General features: G+C 60.2%; 2 protein-coding genes across 8 annotated transcripts; one reads left to right on the top strand and one right to left on the bottom strand.

Annotated features, from left to right (window-relative positions):
- Positions 1 to 719: 719 nt before the first annotated feature.
- HSPB7 (heat shock protein family B (small) member 7) lies at positions 720 to 3,012 on the bottom strand. Of its 7 annotated transcripts, XM_058552020.1 has the most exons (4): positions 2,820 to 3,012; positions 2,726 to 2,728; positions 2,134 to 2,279; positions 720 to 899 (listed from the first exon to the last, which is right to left on the bottom strand). In XM_058552020.1, the coding sequence occupies exons 1-4, from the start codon at positions 3,010 to 3,012 to the stop codon at positions 720 to 722; spliced, it is 522 nt and encodes a 173-aa protein (XP_058408003.1). The 7 variants fall into 7 exon arrangements, with proteins under 7 accessions (XP_058408003.1, XP_058408008.1, XP_058408007.1 ...); XM_058552025.1 differs by lacking the exon at positions 2,726 to 2,728 and having other exon boundaries at positions 2,134 to 2,249; XM_058552024.1 differs by lacking the exon at positions 2,726 to 2,728 and having other exon boundaries at positions 2,149 to 2,267.
- A 5,191-nt stretch (positions 3,013 to 8,203) lies between these two features.
- CLCNKB (chloride voltage-gated channel Kb) lies at positions 8,204 to 20,143 on the top strand. The gene is made up of 19 exons (XM_058552027.1): positions 8,204 to 8,303; positions 9,040 to 9,168; positions 9,935 to 10,063; positions 10,708 to 10,847; positions 11,177 to 11,254; positions 11,344 to 11,422; positions 11,976 to 12,101; positions 12,559 to 12,643; positions 12,754 to 12,855; positions 13,259 to 13,343; positions 13,631 to 13,804; positions 14,247 to 14,316; positions 14,489 to 14,599; positions 14,940 to 15,153; positions 16,079 to 16,212; positions 18,174 to 18,262; positions 18,412 to 18,495; positions 19,260 to 19,346; positions 19,690 to 20,143. The coding sequence occupies exons 1-19, from the start codon at positions 8,204 to 8,206 to the stop codon at positions 19,735 to 19,737; spliced, it is 2,064 nt and encodes a 687-aa protein (XP_058408010.1). The 3' UTR covers positions 19,738 to 20,143.
- Positions 20,144 to 20,456: the final 313 nt, after the last annotated feature.

Consider the following 20,456-nt stretch of genomic DNA (forward strand, 5'->3'; position numbering starts at 1 on the left):
CCCTTGGCCAGCCTTGCCTGGGGCAGGAGCAGGTCACAGACTGCAGGAGCTTCGCATGGTTTATCACGAACCAGCTGTATCGGAAAAACCCCATCTATATACAGACGCAGCGTGGCCCTGCCCTGGCACAGCTGGCTGGATGGGGGCACCAGGTGGGCCGGTGGCCTGGCAGCTGGTTTGGGGCTTGGAGATGGCAAGGGGAGATTTTCCATCCTGGCTGTCTCCTTCTGGCCTCCCTTTTCCCCCCGGGCGGTTCTGAGATAGGCACCTCCACCTGTGATCTCCCTCTGCCTCCCCTGCGCCCCTTCGCCAAGGGGTCACGGGTCCCCCTGCCCTGCAGAGACTCCATAGATCAAAGGATTTGCCCATCTGTCTGTCCGGCAGATTATTTGCCCAGAGATCCTGCTGTTCCAATCCCCCTTCCCCAAAGTGGCTTCTCTGGGATCACCCTTTCCCCATCCCAATCCCTTTATTCTGGATTAACTGCAAGAGGCCACATCTGCAATCTGGGGGGCATGGGTGGGGCAAGGGGGGTCCCTGGCCTGCCTTGGGCAAAGCAGAAGGCCTTAGTTGTGGGGGATGACCCACCTGGGGTCTGGGGGGTGTCAGGGCCTGGAGCCTGGGCTGAGATGTCCTGGAGGCTGTCATGAGGGGGTTAGGAAAGCTTCTCTGGCAGGCCAGGGAGGACAGGGTGGGGGAGGGTGGGGAAGGGGAGGCCCTCAGATTTTTATCTCTGTCCGGAAGGTCTGCTGGACGTGCTCTGTGTGTGGGTGGCGTCGCGCCCGGATGGTGAGGCTGCCATCCTCCCTCAGAGCTGAGGTCACTGATGTGGGGTCCACATCCTCCGGCAGCTGGCACTTGTGAGCGAAGGTGTTCATAACCGTGCCGTCAGCTGCCAGCTGGGGAAGGGGTGATGGGTGAGGGCAGGCTCCCCCCAACCCTGTCCTGCTCACGTCAAGCCACAGCCCCTTCTCCCCAGTCTAACTCCAGCTGGGCCCCCACATGCTGAGGGGTTCTGCTCTGGGGTGCAGAGCCAGGGTGGTGGTGGCCGAGGGCTATGCAGGGAGAGGGGCTTAAGGACCCCCAGTGGTTCTGAGGGGTAGGCAAGGGGCTTGGTGGGTGGGGGAGCTCAGAGAAAGGAGGGGGCTCGGTGGCAGAATCAGGGGCTCCTGACCAACAAGGAGAAGATGGCACAGACAGAGCCGAGCCCTCTTGGGTACCTAGACACATCGTGTGTCCACCGCCAGGGCTAGGCCGGCGGCCCCTCCCTCATGACTCGGCCAGCACATAGTGTCCAGAGGAGACTGGGGCGGCTGAGTCACTGACAGGGCTGGCGGGGCTGGCACGTGCCTCCCACTGGTCCTGGTGTCCACCGTCCTTGGCTTCCCTGGCAGGGGCGCCCAGGGGAGGAAGCCAGGCCAGAGGGGATCTGGAGGGAGCCTTGGGCAGACCCTCTCCTCTAGGGCAGCAGTGGCTATAGCCCGCTGGGGGCATCCCTGTCCAGGCCAGGCCACACCCTCCCCCAGGGCACGGGCCTCCTGGGAACTGGGACTCAGAGACCCTAGTGACCCAGTGACCCTGAGACCTGTGGGTGGAGGGAGTGTGGGGCTTGGAGTGTGTGACCCTGAACTGCAGGGCCTCTTCCCAATCTTTGGCCCAACTCGGGGGTCCCAGGATGAGGGCTGGGCCTCGGGGTCCAGGAGGGAAGAGGGTCTGAGGGGTGTCATGTGAGGGAACCTCCACCACAGCTGCCCAGGTGAGCCCCCCACCTACACGCATGCCCGCCAGAAGAGCTGACCTCACTCAACCTCTGTCTCTCCCCTCTCATCTCCCCCTCTCGCCTCCCCTCCTCAGGTGCCCCCCTGCCTGCATCCTCCACCCCTCTCCCACTCCCCTGTGGCTCCGTCAGGTGCCCTCGGCTCCTGAGGAAAGGATCGGGCGCCTTGGGGCAGAGAGAGGCAGGAACGGGGTCCCGTGGCCCATAGGCTGCAGGAGCCAGGTCTCCCGTTTGCCCTGAAGGAGTTGGCGGAGGCACTGGTCAGGGTCTGGGGTCCCAGGATGGGACACAGGAGTGGGGACTCTGGGCAGAGGGTACAGATGTGGAGGCCGGGGCCCGGGGTGGGGCAGGCTCACCTTCTCAGCCCGCACCTCGATGTGGTTGTTGGAGGTGGTGACGATGATGTCCTCCGGTGAGAAGTCGCTCACATCCACTGCAAACTCATAGGCGTCTCCGAGGGTCTTGATGTTGCCTGGCCCCCCGGAACGGGCTGTGGGGAAGGCTGCCATGAGCTGAGCACAGAGCAGGCTTGCATCCAGAACCCGGGCTTCTGGCTCCTGGGGAAAGGGGCGGCCCCCCCAGGCCTGACCTCCCCCTCAGCTGTTGCTCCTAAACCCCCCTACCCCCCCCCTCACGTCTTGCAGCCCACCTTCTCCACGGTGGGGATGGGGCCTCACCCAGCACAGATGGGGTGAGCGTGTGTATGTGACACTCTCTGCAGCAACCCACCCCAGGCGTGGCAGCTGGGAGATGCGCCCCTGCCCCAACCCCATCCAGCTCTCCGGGGTTCCAGCAAGGATCTGGCCACAGGCCCTGTGTGGCCACTGGCACCATAGCTGTCCCCTGGGCCACAACTGTTCTTTGGAGGCCCGCCTGTTCTCCTGGCCACATCTGTCTCTGTGGCCACATCTGTCCTGGTGGCTGCACGTGGCTGCAGCTGTGTAGCACCTGCTCCTGGCAGCTCAGCAGCCACCGCCACTGTCAGAGGTGCCCTGAGCAGGTGTCCCCTCCCTGTGTGAAGGTAGGCCAGGGCCCTTCTTACCTGGGAAGGCCAGGGGCTCCGAGCGGGGCCGCATGAAGCTGCCGAAATCCTCGGAGAACATGCTCAAGGCCTTCTCCATGGGCGGGTCCTGGGCCGGGAGGGCGTGGGAGGCTGAGGAGGCCGAGGCCGAGGAGGATGAGGAGGAATGGAAGCTTCTCTCCGCTCTGAAGGTGGAGGAGGTCCTGTGGCTCATCCACGGGCGGGCGGCCGGGCCCCGGCCGGGCGGGCAGGGTGGACAGGAGAGGGTGCGGGTGCAGGCTCCGGGGGAGCGTGCCGGGCCCCGACTGCCGGTGCTTTATAAGGCCTGGCCATCCCTGGGCTCGGGGCCAGCCTCTTGTCTACCAGCTAAATTTAGGCCTCTCCGTGGCCCGGAGGGGGCTGGAAACCTTCTCCAGTGAGACGGCGCTGCTGACAGTCCAACACACGCGGGCCGAGCCGAGCTCCCGGCCGGCATTCCAGGCCGATAACTCCAGCAGGGCCTCCACACGCAGCGGGGTGGGGGCTGAGGCTGTCCCCTTGCCACTCAGACCCCCGTGCCCACCCCGGGAGCTCGTGTGTGTGGTGTTTCTGTGCCTCTGTCTCCCCGTCAGCCTGGGGCTCTCTAAGGACTGTGCCTCCCCCATCAGATTGTAAGCTCCCTGAGGACAGGGTTTTCCCTAGTTCCTGTCCCCTCTCCCCTGAAGTTCCAGCCCTTGGTAAGCGGGGATCTGGGTGGTGGGCAATCATGATGACGGGCCCCAAGCCCCTGGCTCTGGGGAGGGCAGGCGATGCCAGGTCAGGAGGTCAGCAGTGGGTGGAGGACCCCCACCTGCTGGACTCCTGTGTGAGGTGAGGGCTCCTTCCCACAGGGCAGATGGTGTTTATAACCATCTCTTAGGAGGGACCGAGACAGCCCTGGGGGGCGAGGGGTGTAGATTGTGCAGCTGGCCCCTTGCCACCTCCCACAGGGACCCAGATTCTGTGCTTGCCCCCCGCCCCGGGAACATTTCGGGCTTTCGAGAGGAGAAAGTTGGCAGCCTCAGGCAGGGCTAGGGGTTGGGCCCAGACTCAGGAGAGGAGGCAGATAATTTGGTAATCATCCTTAAGGATCTAGAAGGTTATGTTCCCGGGAACTCTGCTTGACCTCCAGCTCAGAGGAGATCCTGAGACTGTGGTGGGCGGGATCTCAGCTAGAGGTAGAGGAGGGTTCTAGAAGACAATGATTCCAGCTCTGACTTCTGGAGTGCCTGCTGGGTACGGGCTCCTGGCTGTAAGCTTTTCATTTGATCCCCACATGGCTCAGGAAGGAGGGGTTATTCCCACTTCATGGACAAGGAAACAGAGTCTCACAGAGAGGGCGGGCTTCCCTGTGGGTAAGTGGCAGAGCTGGGATTCGAACCTGGACATGTCTGAGCCAAAGCCCTCCAGAAGGCCAGGGTGACCCCAACGTATGTATGTGGAGACAGGCTAGCCCCAAAGACCCTGAGAAACCCCTCTCTGCCCAACCGTGGTGCAACAAAACCAGGACTGACATGGGGGCAATGTCAGGGGAAGGGCATTTGGGGAGGCGAGCACGCCCTCTGCTGTTGCCCAGGTTGCAGCGTGGGGCCTCTGCTCTCCTCTCCAAATCCTTCCCTCCTCCCCCAGGGAGACCTCTCTGATTGCTGCAGCCACATAGGGAGCCCTGCCCAGCTGCCCACCCCAGCAGCTGGCAGTGTGACGTGGTCTTCCTGTGTCTGTGATTTCTCTGCCTTCCTCTCTCCCCTGTCAGACTGGCAGCTCCTCCAGGGCAGGGGTTCACCTGTGTCCCCATTAGATCCCGAAGGTGGGGACTGTTTCTCTTTTCTCCGGCTCCCACAGAACCTCATCCTTGGGGGGTTCCATCTGCAGGAGTAATTACTGGTGCTGGTGGTCCGTGGAGTGGGGGCAAGGTAGGGCACCGGGCGCAGCTGGGGGCCAGGGCAGTGGCTGGAACAAGAGGGGTCTGCCACTCCAGTGGAGATTCCTGCCTGGCCCATGTCACCCCTCATGGCTGAGGGGGTTCCAGAAGGGCTGCCAGGAAGTTACCAGCACTGAGGCGAGAGGAAAGAGGGTGGGGGCGGGGGTGGGGGGCCCAGAAGTCTGCCGCCTGCCCGCCAGGGAAACAGGAGCCAGTGGCTAAATGCAGACACACTGTCATGGTGCTGAGGGCCTGAGTCACGGCTCCTGGATGTCAGATCTCGTTACCCACCCCCGCCCACCCTTCCTCCTCCCCTTCCCGCCATCCCTGAGGGGTCACCCACACATATACCAGATCCACTGGCTTCAGTGGCCAGGAGGGACCCTGAAAGGTCATCGGGGCCATTCCCCTGTCTCTGGGCATGCCTCTCCCTTCAGATCACAGGATAGAAGGAACTTCAGAGATGATCCAATGTGTTGGAGCCCAAACCTGCTGGGGCAGCCCAGTCACCTGGAGGAACTTGTAACAAACACAGACTCTTCCCCCTGCACCCAGAGATTCTGATTTGGGGTCTTGGGAAGGGACCAGGAATCTGTTCCCATCAGCTCCCCACATGGCCAGCCCACAGGCCAGTGTTTGGAAACCACACGTCGCTCAGCAGATTTTTCTTGAACACCTACTCTGTGCCAGGTGCCGTTCTAGGCTCTGGGGGACTCGTGATGGATGAGGCAGAGATAAGCCCCTGCCCCATGGCTCCCACGCTCTCCTCATTGGACAGAAGAGGAAACTGAGGGCCGGCCCCATGGTGTAGCGGTTAAGTGTGCGCGCTCCGCTGCTGGCGGCCCGGGTTCAGATCCTGGGGACGCACCCATGCACTGCTTGTCAGGCCATGCTGTGGCGGCGTCCCACATAAAGTGGAGGAAGATGGGCACGGATGTTAGCCCAGTGCCAGTCTTCCTCAGCAAAAAGAGGAGGATTGGCATGGATGTTAGCTCAGGGCCGATCTTCCTCACAAATAAAAAAAAAAAAGAAGAGGAAACCGAGGCTCTGAGTGGTGAAAGATCAGTTGGGGGTGGCAGAGCTGCTCTGGCTTCACACCTGCTCTCACTGTCCACTGCTGCTGGGGCTCGATGCAGAAGAGGGGGAAATTGGGGGCTGGCGTGTGGGGGAAATGGCTTTGGGAGGGACTTGCCACAGGCACCGGATCCCCTTGTTGCCTTCCTCCCGATTTCCTGGTGCTGGCAGGGCGGGGGGTGAGGGCATGGACATGCAGTGCTGGCTGGCCGATGCTGGCTGTGCCACTGTAGCCAGCAGCTGCCTGAGGCTAGAGACTGAGGTTTGAGATGGCAACAGGGCGGCCGGTTATCCTGTGTACACAGTCAACAGGTTGGGGTGGCCAAGGCAACGGTGGGCCCAGGTCCATGGAGAGCAGCGAGCCCCGACCCCACTTCCCACAACACACACAAATCTTCCTACTGTGAACTGACTTGGCCTGGCATCTAGGGGCAGAGGGTGGCTCAGGGTCCCAGGATTTTAACAAGTCACTGATGGGCCATTGTGATTTTCAGAGGGGAGCTTTGTCTGGGGGAGTAGGGGAGGGCAGTTTTCCCAGCTCTCTTACCCAAATCTTCCAAAAGTGGCCTCAGACACAAATCCTCTGCTTTATGCCCAAACCCTTGCCCTGACTGATTAAGCCACAGGAACTGGAGGAGCTCCAGGCAGGGGAAAAGCCAGACAGTCTGGATCTGGGTTCAGCCTCTGCTGTGTGACTTTAGATGAGTGACTGCACCTCTCTGATCCTCTATTTATCATCTGTGAAATAGTGATGCTGCCCCCAACTCACAGGGTGCTGGGAGGATGAACTGAGTTGCAGATGTAGTGGGCCTGGCACATAAAATGTGCTTGTTCCCTCGGCATGCCCCCCCGATGCCCTGGATCCTGCCCTCTGTTGGGGTGGGGCAAAGTCTGTGGCATTTACCCAGCAGCGCTGAGGTTTGAGAGGCAGTTTTCTGAGACTGGAGGGTCTGGACATGAGGATCAAGTCCAAGTTCTTTCCCAGGCTTCGGAGGCCCCAGCTGCCCCAATTCACTGCCATGCTTCAAATCATCGGCTACTTCCTCACCTCTGAGCAAGGCGGGCAGTCAAGTGGAGCCACAATGTGCAGTTGGAGTGAGGCAAACCTAGGTGGGATCCTGGCTCTGCCCCCTCGGCCTCTGTGACTTGGACAAGCAGCCCCACCTCTCCAAGACTCCATGTCTTTAAAGCCAGATAACACAGCCCGCTTGTTAGGTCTCCCTGAGCACTCACTGATTTGGGGGAGGGTTGAGCAGTGCCCGGAGCATAGCAAGGATGCAGTAATGATAGCGCCTTTGCCCGGTCCTTCCGCCTGCTCCGCCAGCTTTCTCTCCTCTCCCTTCTCTGCTTTTTCAAGCTCCTTCCATGCCCAGCTCTGAGAATCCAGGGCCCCAACCCTCAGCCCCCACAGATGACCCCTCACTGTCCTGCTGTGCACATGAACTTCTCCCTCCCAGGCCTCTCGTCCTCCAGTCTGCAGGCCGGAGCTTACGGCCTGCAGTGGCTCTGGCAGGTTTTAGGGGAGCCCCTCTGCTGGTCCCTCTTGGCTGCTCTGGCCTGCAGAGAGCTCAACTGGCCTGGGCAGTTCTGGTTGGTTTGTCAAGGACATTCTTAATGGCTACTGTAAACCCTGGCGGGGGGGTGGGGGGGACAAGGGGGGGCCAGGATGTTGATTGGTGGAATACATACCTGTCCAGGTGCACCTGAGCTGCAGGCAAAGGAGTCTCTGTTAGAGGAGGGCCAGCTGGGGCCACAGGAGGGCGGACGGACAGAGGTGAGGGGGCGCTGGGTGCAGGGCTGGGGCATGGGCCTGGATGGAACCTGCCAGGGCCAGGGCAGGCAGAGCAGGAGCGGGAGGCTGGGGGGCAGGGAGCCAGCACCTCATTTTGACTCTCACAAGCTCTCCTTCTGGGCCCGGGGTTTTCCTGCCTCTGTAGCCTGAGCTGGTGGGGGGGGGTGCTCAAAGGATGGGCATGGGGGTGGGTCAGAGCAGTCCATGGGGACCCCACAGAGAGAGAACGACTCTGCTGGGCAAGGAGACTGCTCTGAGCAGTAGAAGCAGCCACGCGTCCAGGGAGTGTAGGAGCAGTGGAGGTGGCACTCTGAGGCTTGGGGGTCTTGCCTTGACATGGATGGCCCCGCCAGGAACCCCCAGCCCCACCCCGCACATAACACAAACATGCACACCCTCAGGGACACCCACTCAGTGATGAGGGCACACCAGACCTCTGTCCCCTCCTGATAACTTCACACACATACACACACACACAGGAAAATACCACCTTTCCTTTTATCTGGGAAGTAGCAATATTGGAAGGGCCACGTGGCAGGGTGAAGGTGTCGGAGCAGCTCACCAAGAGTCCGTCTGTCTGTCCACTCCATCAGGGACCTGATGGAGGAGCTGGTAGGGCTGCGTGAGGGCTCCTCGGGGAACCCTGTGACTCTTCGGGAGCTATGGGGCCCGTGTCCCCAAATCCGCCGAGGCATCCGAGGTGAGAGCTGGGTCCCCTTCCCCTCCATGGAAGGGCCCTCAGGACATCCCCCATACCCGGGCCCCACCTCCCCCACCCCCCTTGGAGCCCAAGAGCTGCCCCCATCCTTTCATTTGCCCCTGGACGTCACTGCCCAGAGTCTCTGGGTGGCAGAGAGGGAAGGGATCTCTCTGTCTGTCCATCTGCCTGTGGGTCAGATATGCTAGACATCTGCCCTCTGCCTTTTGGGAATGCAGCCCCGAGGCCTCATCACTGGGCCAGGGGCCTTGCTGGGGTCCAGTGGGTGCTCTCTGGCCTGCCACCAGGGGCCCTGTAGGGCTGGGACACAGGTCCTGGGACAATACAGGAGCCTTGCTAGGCTCTCGTGTCCTCTAAGCTATGGACCCTGCGGAGATGCCGGAGAAAGCCGTAGCCCCAGCACTCTCTCCACACCCCTGCCCCCTGATCATTCTTCCATAAGAACCCCATATGGGGCAGGGTGGGGAGGGCGGAGGGCCAGAGGCCCCCGGGGGGGGCAATAGGCGTGGCTCCCACTGTGCCGCCGCCTTCACTTGCCACAAATCCTGCTCTGCCCCTCGTGAGGCAGAGCGCCCTCCGGGCTGCCCTGGACTGGACCACCTGGCCCCAGTGCCACACCACCCCTGCCCTCCCTGCCCTGAGCCTGAGCAGGCCTCCAGGGGAGAGGCTGTCCATGCCCGCCCTGGCCCTGGGCTACGACCCCATGCCCCTGCCCCAGGTGGCCTGCAGTGGCTGAAGCAGAAGCTGTTCCGGGTGGGTGAGGACTGGTACTTCCTGATGACCCTTGGGGTGCTCATGGCCCTGATCAGCTACGCCATGAGCTTCGCCGTCGACCGTGTGGCTGGAGGTAACGCCTTCCTGGCACGCACGCCTGCTCTGGACTCAGGGCCTCCAAGCACGCTCTTGGGATGCCAGAGGGGCTGCCAGGTGCAGTGGAGGTGGGGGAGGGCTCTGGGTGGGGAGGAGGCCTGGATCTGGTGCTGGCTTTGCTCTTGACTTGCTGTGTGACTTTGGACAGACTCCTGCCTGTCTCTGGGCCTTAGTCTCCTCATCTGTACAATGAATGAGCGAGACTTGAATATTCCCAAAAGCCCTTCTTCATCTGAGCTCAGTGCTCACCCGTTCCTGCCATCCCTGCTCCCTCTCCTTGCTTCCTTCCGTATGCTCCAGCAGGCTCTCTCCACCCTGAGGTCTTCCGGGAAGAGGGGGCCTGGCACAGGAAGGGTCTAACATACCTTCTCTGGGAGACTCACTCAGGTGCCATTATGAGGACCTGGCAGGCACCTGGCAGGCACCTGGCGTCCTCTGAGGTGCTTCACGCTCTATCTCGTTTCTCACAATGACTCTGTGAGGGTGAGACCATCACTAGCCCATTTGACAGACAGGGAAACAGAGGCTCAGGGAGGTTGAGTCGCTCATTCAAGGTCACTCATCTGGGGAGTTGCAAAACTGGGATATGGATCCAGGGTCCTACTCCTGCCTCCTCCTCGGGATCTGCCACTCACTGGGCGCCCTGGGCCTCCCCTCTCCGAGCCTCCACTGCCCGGTCAATGAGTGGGCACCTGGGGGCTGCAGAGTCTGTGGATGGCCCCCTGACTCCTGGCCGTCCCCAGCACACAATTGGCTGTACCGGGAGATTGGGGACAGCCACCTGCTCCGGTATCTCTCCTGGATCATGTACCCCATGGCCCTGCTCTCCTTCTCCTCTGGCTTCTCCCAGAGCATCACACCCTTCTCTGGAGGTGAGCCTAGTCGCTACCCCCATTTGCCTGCACTGCAGTCCCCCTGGCCACAGCCTTTTCGTATCCCTTGGAGCTTCTGATGGGGGGAGGCAGGGAGCAGTAACCCCATTTCGTAGCCAGAGAAGCCAGGCTCAGAGGAGTTGTGTCACTTGCCAAAAGTCACACAGCGAGAAGGCCAGATCTTGACTCCTGGGTGGCTGCTGGCTCTGCTCCCTTTCTGAGGGCCCCTCTGGCCGGTGACAGGGAGCACTGGGGGCAGGTTCCCTGGCAGAGCCAGTGCCATGGTATCCCCAGGGAGGGGCTAAAAGAAGGGCACAGCTCACCCAGGCCTCTCAGCTCTGCCTCCAGCTCCAGGCCAGGGGAGGCCGTACCTCAGGGGATGTCTGGGGTGGCCTGAGATTCTATGCTAGGTACCCCCATCCTGCCACAGCTGTCTGCCAGTTCAACTGGAAGAACATGGACAACTCACGTCCCCTCTCTGACCCTCAGTTTTCTCCTCCAAAAGATACATTTATGACTCCTAACTCACAGGGTTTAGGAGGACCTGACAAGATCAGGATACGAAACACTTTGTGCAGGGTGAGGTGTTAAGAGTTTAATCTAGAGATTGTCCCTCCTCTTGCCCCCTGCCCCTTCCCTCCAAGGTTCTGGAGTCCCAGAACTGAAGGTCATCTTGTCGGGGGTGGTCTTGGAGGACTACCTGGATATCAAGAACTTCGGGGCCAAGGTGGTGGGCCTCACTTGCACCCTGGCCAGCGGCAGCACCGTCTTCCTGGGCAAAGTGGTATGGGCAGGCGTGAGAACGCCCCACCCGCCCCTGCCCTGCCCTCCTGGCCCTCTGCCTTTTCCCCATCACCCTCCGAAGCTGGGTCAGCTGGGCCTTAGGCCAGTGCCTGTGTTTGAGGGCTCAGTCTTGGGGAGGAGGAAAGCAGGGTCCCCAGAGTGTGACAGAGTAGCTGGGGAGATGGAGGAGGAGGGTGTGGGTGGGGCAGCCATGCTGTCTCTGGATGAGGCTCCCTGTACCCCCTAACTCTGGACCCTGAGGGGGAGGAGCATGGCCGGCTCCCCCCAGAGGACGAGCCCTGTGCCCTGTGCCCACACCGCCCCTGGCAGGGCCCCTTCGTGCACCTGTCTGTCATGATGGCTGCCTACCTGGGCCGCGTGCGTGCCAAGGCCATTGGGGAGTCCGAGGTAAGGGGCTCAAGGAAGACCCCCTTGGAGGAATGAGAGGGAGGGGAGGGTGGGGCTGACGCTGAGCCCTGGACTCTGGATCCTCCCAGAACAAGAGCAAGAGAAATGAGATGCTGGTGGCGGGGGCGGCGGTAGGCGTGGCCACAGTCTTCGCAGCACCCTTCAGCGGTGAGACCCCCCCAGGCCCCTCCCCCTGCTCCCTGGGGCTCCCACATACCCCTCCTGTCCCCTGGCACTGCCAGACTGGCCAGCTCACTCCTCTGCCCAACTGAAGGGCCTGGAGGAGGGATGGGGCCAATTCAGGTCTTGGTCCTTACTGCAGTCTTGGCACGGGTGCAGCCACCCCAGGCCGGGGTGGGGGTGGGTGTCGAGACGCTTCAGGGTGACATTAGACAGACTTGGGTGTGAAATCCGGCTCCCCTGTGTGACCCTGGCCAGTGAGTTCCCCTCTCCCAGCCTCATTTCTTCATGTGTAAGATGGGGATCGTAACAGTGTCCGCCCCCGGGGCTGTTGGGATTGAGATGGCAGAGAAGGGCGCACACATGGGTGCTCCCAGGGTGGTGGGGCTCCTGCCCTGCCCTCCTTTCACTTCAGCTCGGGACCAAAGAGAAGGGGCTGCCGGAAGCGGCCCTGTCTGGGGGCTGTGCAACAGGACAGGAGGGCTCAAGGCGCCGGGTGGTGGTGGTGGTGGGATCTGTTTAAGCTCAGTGTCACCCCCAGGTGTCCTGTTCAGCATCGAGGTCATGTCTTCCCACTTCTCCGTCTGGGATTACTGGAGGGGCTTCTTTGCCACCACCTGCGGGGCCTTCATGTTCCGCCTCCTGGCGGTCTTCAGCAGTGAGCAGGGTGAGCCCCAGCTGACCACCGACCCCAGCCCTGCCTCCCCTCGCCCTTCCCTCCCCCCACTCACCCCCTCCTCACTCCTCCCTCCTCTCCTCCCTCTTCTCCCTCCTCCCTCCTCCCCTCCCTCTCTCCTTTCCCTCCCTGCCCTCTCCCTCCTTCTTCCCCTCCCTCCTCCCTCTTTTCTCCCCTCCCCTCCCCCCTTCTTCCTCTTCCTTTCCCTACCTCCTTCTAGGAGGGTAGAAGGGAGCTGGCCTGTACTGGGCATGAAGGATGGGGGTCCCTGAATGTAGAAGGGGGCAAAGCTGGGCAGGGTGGCAGGGGCCAGGTTGTGGGGGCCTTGAACACCACTAATGGGGTACTCAAGGACAGGACCTGGCACCACCTCCACCCCTGCCTGTGAATTCTGGGTCTGGCTCGGGTGGGAATGTGGTCCCTCCTCCTCACTCCTGTTCTTCCCTAGAGACCATCACCTCCCTCTTCAAGACCAGTTTCCGGGTGGACGTCCCCTTTGACCTGCCAGAGATCTTCTTTTTTGTGGTGCTGGGGTGAGTGGGTGCCTTGGGCCCCTCAAGAGGCCAAGTGGGGGCTTCCCCCAGGCCCAAACTGCTGCCCTTGATCTTGGGGAGGGCTCTGGACTCACCTGCCTTCCCCCCAGGGCCATCTGTGGCATCGTGAGCTGTGCTTACCTCTTCTGTCAGCGAGTGTTCCTCGGCTTTGTCAAGAACAATCCGATTATCTCCAAAATGATGGCCACCAGGTCGGCTCTGGGCGGGGGCTGGAGACCTCTCAGGGAGCCCCCCTCCCCAGGAGTCTCAGCCTTCTGAGCCCACAGCTCCTTTATATAGAAAGCCCCACGCCCTGACTGAACCCCCATCCTCCTACTGAGCCCCCAATACCCCCAGCCCACACCCCGCTTATGGAGCCCCCATGTCCGCACTAACACTTTCTTCAGGTCCCCACAGTCACTGCTCCCCCTTATCCGGCTACCAACCCCTCCATTTAACCCTACCCCTCCTGAGTCCTCACCCTCTCACTAACCTACCAACCTCCACTGAACCCCTACTCCCCCCTGAGCCCCAAGCCCCTTATGAAGCCCCCTCTCCTCCCCAAACCTTGTCTGCCCCCGGGCGGTGACACTGGAGCTCTCCCCCTCCCCACAGCAAGCCTCTGTGTTCCGCCCTGGCGGCCTTGATTCTCGCCTCCATCACCTACCCGCCTGGCTTGGGCCGCTTCATGGCATCTCGGGTAAGGGGTGCTGAGCTGGGACGGTGGGATTGGGGAACCCCATTCCCCCATTCGTGGCCCACTGTGCCCATCATCTCACTTATTCCCCACAACACATATAAGGGGGATGCTTGGGTGTCATTTTACAGATGAGGATGCTGTCATTCCAGGAGGTTCAGAGCCCTTCCCAAGGTCCCCCCGCTCTGACGGGAGGTAGCAGAGGAGGATTTGAGGGTGGTCAGGCGGTGAGAGGTGGCGAGGCTGCTGCCCGGCCCCTCATGCAGGATTCTGACCTCCCTCTACTCCAGCTGTCCATGAATGAGCTTCTGAACTCACTGTTAGACAACAACTCGTGGGCACTGATGACCCGGAACTCGTCCCCGCCCTGGCCTGCGGAGCCCGACCCCCAGAACCTGTGGTTCGAATGGTGCCACCCGCAGTTCACCGTCCTTGGGACCCTCTCCTTCTTCCTGGTTATGAAGGTGGGCACCCCGGAGGTATGCACAGAAGAGCTGAGACTAGCCTTGAGTGGGATGAGGGTGCCTCCCCACTGCACGTAGCACAGGGCCTGGGCCTTCACCCAGACTCCCTGATCTGACCGCTGCCCGCTGTGTGGTCCTGGGCAAGTCACTTCAGCTCTCTGAGCCTCAGTTTTCTCCTCTTTAAAACGGGGTAGTTATTGTGTCTACCTCAAAGGAAAGGTCGAGAGGGAAGAAAGGAAAGCCCGAGGCATGGTGCCAGCACACAGTAGGCACTTTGTCAGGGTGAGTTTCCTTCCCTGACGCCAGACACTAGCCATGGGCATGTGCCTGGGCATCCTCCTTCTGCCTGGGGAACTCTCCTGTCCCCTGTCCAGTCCCTCCCTTGCCCACCCTTGTCCAGTTGCCTCTGACCTCTGCCCCTCTGGCTTCCCGCCACCCACAGTTCTGGATGCTGATTCTGGCCACCACAATCCCCATACCCGCTGGGTACTTCTTGCCCATATTCATCTTCGGTGAGTCTGGGATCCTGAGAGTCTGAGAGGTTCTGGGTTATTGGGGCAGGGCCATGGCTCCTGGTCCACCCCCTCCCTCCCCAGGATGGTGCTGAGGTTGGTCCCCAGGAATGGAGGGCTCTGGGGGCTGGTTCAGCCCAGCTCCCCCTCCTCACCCTACGTCTGTGGCCAGGAGCTGCCATCGGGCGCCTCATAGGGGAGGTCCTCTCTGTCGCCTTCCCTGAGGGTATCGTGGCTGGAGGGGCCACCAACCCCATCATGCCTGGGGGGTATGCCCTGGCAGGTGAGTGGGCCAGGTCCCCAGTGGGGGGGCAGACATTGTGGGGCTGGGCCGGACCTGGAGAATCAGCCAGTGGTTCTTCAGGGCATGGGGTGGTCACCAAGTCCCCCTTCCCTGAGCCCCCATTACTCTCTCTAGCTCCTGTCCTGTCCCTGCTCCGCCATCCCCTCCCCTTCTGCCTTCCCCCTCGCCAAGCTCAGGCACTGGGGCGCTTCCAACAGTGGCCAGCATGTGCCTCTGGACAATTCCCACCCTGGCGCATGGCCATAGCCACACTAGCCTTGCCCTCTGCATGGGGCTGGCCCCTGGCCTGAGTCACCCATCCTGGCTCTGCCCCCGGCAGGGGCTGCGGCCTTCTCAGGGGCTGTGACCCACAGCATCTCCACGGCGCTGCTCGCCTTTGAGATGACCGGCCAGATCGTGCACGCACTGCCCGTGCTGATGGCGGTGCTGGCCGCCAACGCCATTGCCCAGAGCTGCCAGCCCTCCTTCTACGACGGAACCATCATCGTCAAGAAGCTGCCGTACCTTCCATGGATCCGGGGCCGACACATCAAGTGAGCGGTGCCTGCCTCAGGCTGCCTGACAGGGGTGATGGTGTCCGAGTGGGTGGAGGCCTCCCCCAAAAACCCCACTGCGGCTGACCTCGGCCATGAGTGGTTGAGGGGGCCGACACCCAGCTGCCCTCTTATCTTCACTCTCCCCAGTTCCCTGTGTGACCTTGGGTGAGTCCTTGGCCTCTTGGGCCTCAGTGTCTTCCTAGTCGTCAGTCTGTCTTCATGACAGGAGGACAGATATTACCCATCTGTTGGACGAGGGAACTGGGGCTCAGAGAGGTCCATGTCTTGCTCCAGGTCCACAGAGTCAGCACCCGATCTGGGAGGTGCCCTCCGCTCTCCCCACTCCTGCTCAGCTGTCCTCACTGGGACGGTGGGAGCTGGAGGTAGAACTAGACTGGAAACGGGCTTGGAGGTCCTCCCTCGACCAGACAGGAACAGAGCAGCCTCTGTCCCCCGAGAAGCAGGACTGAGAGGCTCTGAGAGTCCCAGGTCCAAGGCCCGGCTCCAATCACGTGAAAGCCGCTGCCTTGCTCCGAAGCTCAGTTTTCCCATCTGTAAAATGGGGGTGGTTGCTCCAGCGATTTTCAAACTTCAAAGCTTTTTTTTTCCTTTTTTCTGTCAAACTTTTCTTCAAATGAAATTCTCTGGAGAAGGCTGCTGGATAACAGGGACCAAAGTGAAGCTAATCTGGGGGAGACAGGGGGCCAGGGGCTGGGAATCCAGAGCCGGGCCGTGATAGGTGAGCCGGTCCCCAGGTTCCTCCCCACCTTGGGGGTCCAGGAGTTGCTCCTTCCAGGAATCTCTCAGTTCCTTCCCACCTTTGCTCGAGAACCAGCAAAGCTCCCCCCAGGTCCCCCCGCCTCGTCCTGGGGTCTGGCGACCCCCGTACTCCAGGACCTGACAGGGCACCCTCTGCCTCCAGCTCTCACGGCGTGATCGTGGGACACTTCATGAACTGCACCATCACCACGCTGGCCAAGGACACGCCGCTGGAGGAGGTGGTCAAGGTCGTGACCTCCACAGACATGCCCGAGTTCCCCCTGGTGGAGAGCACAGGTGCCAGCGGGAAGGGGGAGCATGAGTGGGGAGGGGACATTCCCTCTGCCTTCCTATTGCACCCTGGAGGGTCAGGCCCAGGACAGGGTAAGCAGGGCATTGGGCTTGTCAAGCACCGGAATCTGAATCCAGGCTTTGCAACTGTGTGGCCTTGGGCAAGTCACTTCACCTCTCTGAGCCCCGGCTTCCTCGTTGGTAAAATGGGGGTAACAACCACCGTGCCTTGGGGTGGTTGACATATTTATTTATTTATTTTTAAATTTTTATTTATTTATTTTTTCCCCAAAGCCCCAGTAGATAGTTGTACGTCATAGTTGCACACCCTTCTAGTTGCTGTATGTGGGACGTGGCCTCAGCATGGCCGGAGAAGCGGTGCGTCGGTGCGCGCCTGGGATCTAAACCCTGGGCCGCCAGCAGCGGAGCACGAGCACTTAACCGCTAAGCCACGGGGCCGGCCCTGGTTGACATATTTAAATGAGAGATGAGAGGATGCTTGTGAGGCTTTCCATGAACAGCTCTGGGAATTCCAGAAACCAGGCCTGGTGTGCTCGGGCAGTGGGAGAGGATGGTGGGGATACTCCTAGGGTCTCCCAGAGGGCTCCTTCCCTCAGTCTCCCCTTCAAGAGTTCCCCAGCTGAGTTTCCTCCCCCAGTCCTCATTGCCATAAGAAAAGTATCTTTTTAAAGAAAAATGAATGGGGGCCCTTATTTAAAGACATGTAAGCTGAATCTCGGGGGAGGATTTAGCTAGAGCATCATTTCCCACTGGGACACATACAGTACGGGTGGGAAAGATAAGCTGGGGTTGGGGCGGAACAGCTACGTCTACTCAGGGCCACTGTCAGCCATACGTCCCCTTTGTGCAAATGAGACAATATGCACACTCGGCAAGCATAGCACAGCTGGATTTTGGTCCCCACTTGTCCTTTGGGCAGGTACCTTGTGCAGTGAGCAACCTGCACAACCGTATGGGTCACCCCCATACCCACCCCAAGAGGCATAAAGCCGCTGATAAGCAGCAGAGCCATGGGTAAACCCCTTAAGCTCTATGAACTACAGTTTCCGTATCTGGAAAATAGGGATCAATACAGTGTGGAGTTGTCAGAGGTTCTCATCCCAAATGCCAGGCACTTCTCCCCACCCAAATTGGGACAGCTTTAACATTATCTGGCAGAACATGCCACATATCCCATTTGAAAATATTTGCTTATGGAGGACCCTTCCCGGAGGCTTCGCCTCCTGGAACAAAGACAGAATTGGCCTCAAAGACAAAGTCCACTTTTACCCCTAGAGCCACAGGAAGCAAAGAGCTCCCAACTGTGGGACCCGTTGCTTACCCAAGAAATAGCTTTAATTGTTTGTAAAGGAGAGCATTTATAGGTCTAGTTAAAAAGTTTTAATTTTATTGGACAAGGAGTAAAAATACCAGGCTGTCCCCTCAAAACCAAATACCTGTAAACCCCAGTGACACCCTGGAGTGAGGCTTGCCAAGCCCGCAGCACAGAGTAGGACCTCAGAACATGGTGGCCTTCCCAGTTCACGCCTACTCTGAGCTGAGCCAGATGGGAAACTTCCTGTGGGAAACGAGGGACAAGCCCACTTCTGACACACAGATGTCTTCATACGGGTGTCCGAAACCTGCTCCTGCCGTGAGGCCCTGCCACCTGGGGAATCTCAGAGTGGCAAGTTCTCTCCCAGCCCCTGACAGCCTTACCCAGCTGCCCTCAGCTACCACACCTCCGTGTCAGAAGCTGAGTGACTTGGGCAAGACAATTAACCTCTCTGTGCCTCTGAGCCTCAGTTTCCCCATCTGTAAAACGAGTGATAATAGTTCCTGACCCATAGGCTGCTGTAGGGTCCTGAGAGACGTCAGAACACCCAGCACAGGTCTTGGCAGGTGCCCAGTAAATGTCAGTTTTTTCTTCATAATGAGCCCCTCCCTCTCCCTCTCCTCTTGTGCAGAGTCTCAGATCCTGGTGGGCGTCGTGCGAAGGCCCCACTTGGTGCAGGCCCTCCAGGCTGAGCCGCCTTCCTGGGCTCCAGGACGGCAGGTGGGTGCTCCTGTGGGAAGGCGGTAAGGGGTCAGCAGAGTTGGGAGGGGAGGGACCCGCTGATCTTCTGTGGGAGAGGCGGTCTGAGAGGGGGAGCCTGGGGAAGGGGGAGGCTGGCCCAGGCCCCATCACCCTTTCCCCATCCCCAGTGGTGTCTCCAGGACGTCTTAGCTGGGGGCTGCCCAGTGGAGCCAGTGACCCTGAAGCTGTCCCCAGAGACCTCCCTGCACCAGGTAATGGGGAGAATTGGGCATGCGGGCAGACAAGGACCCTGGGACACAGGGGAGGAGCCTGAGAGGAAACTTAGGCTCCATCTTCCCGGCAAGCTGTGTAGTCTGTTCCTCCTGGGCCTGCCTCCTCGTGTGCAGAACGGGCATAGCAGTTCCTCCCTCTCCGAGCCTCACTCCCAGGGTTGTGGGGATGATGCAGAGCCTGGGAAAGTGGGAGGGCTTGGGAAACAGAAGCCTCTGGGTGGAGAGAGACAGTGGTTAAAGTATGTCTTTGCATCAAGACACACATGGGTTTCAATTTTAGGTCCACAACATTCTCCCTGTGTGATCTTGGCAAATTACTTAATCACTCTGAACACTGATACCTCCCCAACCCCCGCAAGCACAAAGCCTGGAACATGTGGTCGGGGAGGGGCAGAAGCAGGTTGGGGACCTGGGGGTGGTCAACCCCCCTGTGCCACTGGATGATGCTGGATGAACCTTTCTGCTAGTTCCAAAGGAACTGGCCCCTTGCATGGGCTCTGAGGACTCCTAGTGGTGACATTGGATATTGCAGGCCACTAGGAGTCACACTGGTGGTCTTGGACCCACCATCACGTCCCGCCCGGCTTCCTAGGCTTGGGAGACATAGTGGCATGGGCACTGCTGGGACAGAGCCCTGGCCAGGGCCTCCACCTCTGCTCAAAGCCCCCAGGCTAGGGAGGAATTGAAGTGAGGGTTGGGGTGGGCGCCACCTGTCCTCCAGTGTTTCCTAACAACCCCTCCAGGCACACCACCTCTTGGAGCTGTTGAACCTTCAGTCCCTCTTCGTGACATCTCAGGGCAGAGCTGTGGGCTCCGTTTCTTGGGTGGAGGTACCTGGGTCCCCAGGGTGGAGCACAGCACACTCAAGTATGCCGGGGAGGTGGGGGGCACCAATAACCTCCCATCCCAATTTGGAGGGGCCTCATGGGATTCTGATGAGCCCCGCTTCCTGGCCCAGAGTGGCCACTGGGCCTGGGTACCTCTACCTTATTTTGTGGCCACTGGCCAGCCCTGCCACTCTCTGGGCCTCAGTGATCCCATCTACGCAATGGGGAGGCACCAGCTCTAACATTCGCCTCAGAATTAACCCTTGGGGGAGTCCAACAAGGCTGGAGCCCCCACTCTCCACCTCCTCTACATCCTCCCTCCAAAAATACCCTTTCTCTATTCTAGTTGGAGAAAGCAATTTCCAACATCACAAATCCGCCGACCCCAAAGTGAGCCAGCCTGGCAAGATGAAACAGGGCACCCACCTGCCCCGGTGAGGGAGATTATTGCCTCTCTTCCCCCACCACAACACACCCTTCCCCTCCAGCCAGCTCAAGTCTTCAGTGAAGCAGGCAGCTGTAACCTAGCACTGAAGAGGGCCCCATATTCACCATGTCCCATCCCGGATGGGACAAGTACCACATGCCTTCAAGGACAAATCCTGCCCTGGACAGAGCTCAGAACGCGGGACAGCAGAGATCCAGTGTATGGTGGGCGCTCGATGAAAGTTCATCAAATTCACAACGAAGAGATTGGTGTATGCCGTCACCAAGGGCAGGCACAGATGTCCTCTGGGGATTGTCTGACTCCCAACCAGAGGGAAAAAATTTTTCCTCAGAAAAATAAAGCCGATCCCCAGAGCCACAGTTCGTCCCTCATCTCAGCTTCACAGGCGTTGACTTGGCACCTCAGCTCCTTACCTGTGCTGGCCCTGAGCCAGCTCTTGGGCCAGTGGTGGTCAGGTGGGCACTGCAGGCCTAGGTCCCTGGTCTCCCACTCTTCCTTATGCCCTCCTTCCTGGCAGGGAGATGTGGGGGAGAGCGGGTCCCCCACCAAGTCTTACGATGTTTGTCCTCATTTATAAACAGGACCAGTGACCTTCACCCCAGCCCCAGCCTCCTCCTTGGCTGAGCCAGGGCTGACAAAGCAGGGTCTCCGGGTGTGGCTCCGTG

The sequence above is a fragment of the Diceros bicornis genome, chromosome 13 (assembly GCF_020826845.1).
Source record: "Diceros bicornis minor isolate mBicDic1 chromosome 13, mDicBic1.mat.cur, whole genome shotgun sequence".
NCBI classification, from domain to species: Eukaryota; Metazoa; Chordata; class Mammalia; order Perissodactyla; family Rhinocerotidae; genus Diceros; species Diceros bicornis.

Bases quoted from the DNA above. Each gene is read 5' to 3' on its own strand.
- CLCNKB (XM_058552027.1), top strand. From the start codon at position 8,204: ATGGAGGAGCTGGTAGGGCTGCGTGAGGGCTCCTCGGGGAACCCTGTG. The intron at 14,317-14,488 runs GTGAGTCTGGGA...GTCTGTGGCCAG, and splicing joins CTTGCCCATATTCATCTTCG to GAGCTGCCATCGGGCGCCTC. The intron at 16,213-18,173 runs GTGCCAGCGGGA...CCTCTTGTGCAG, and splicing joins CCCCCTGGTGGAGAGCACAG to AGTCTCAGATCCTGGTGGGC.
- HSPB7 (XM_058552020.1), bottom strand. From the start codon at position 3,012: ATGAGCCACAGGACCTCCTCCACCTTCAGAGCGGAGAGAAGCTTCCAT. The intron at 900-2,133 runs GTGAGCCTGCCC...CCCCTTCCCCAG, and splicing joins TCGAGGTGCGGGCTGAGAAG to CTGGCAGCTGACGGCACGGT.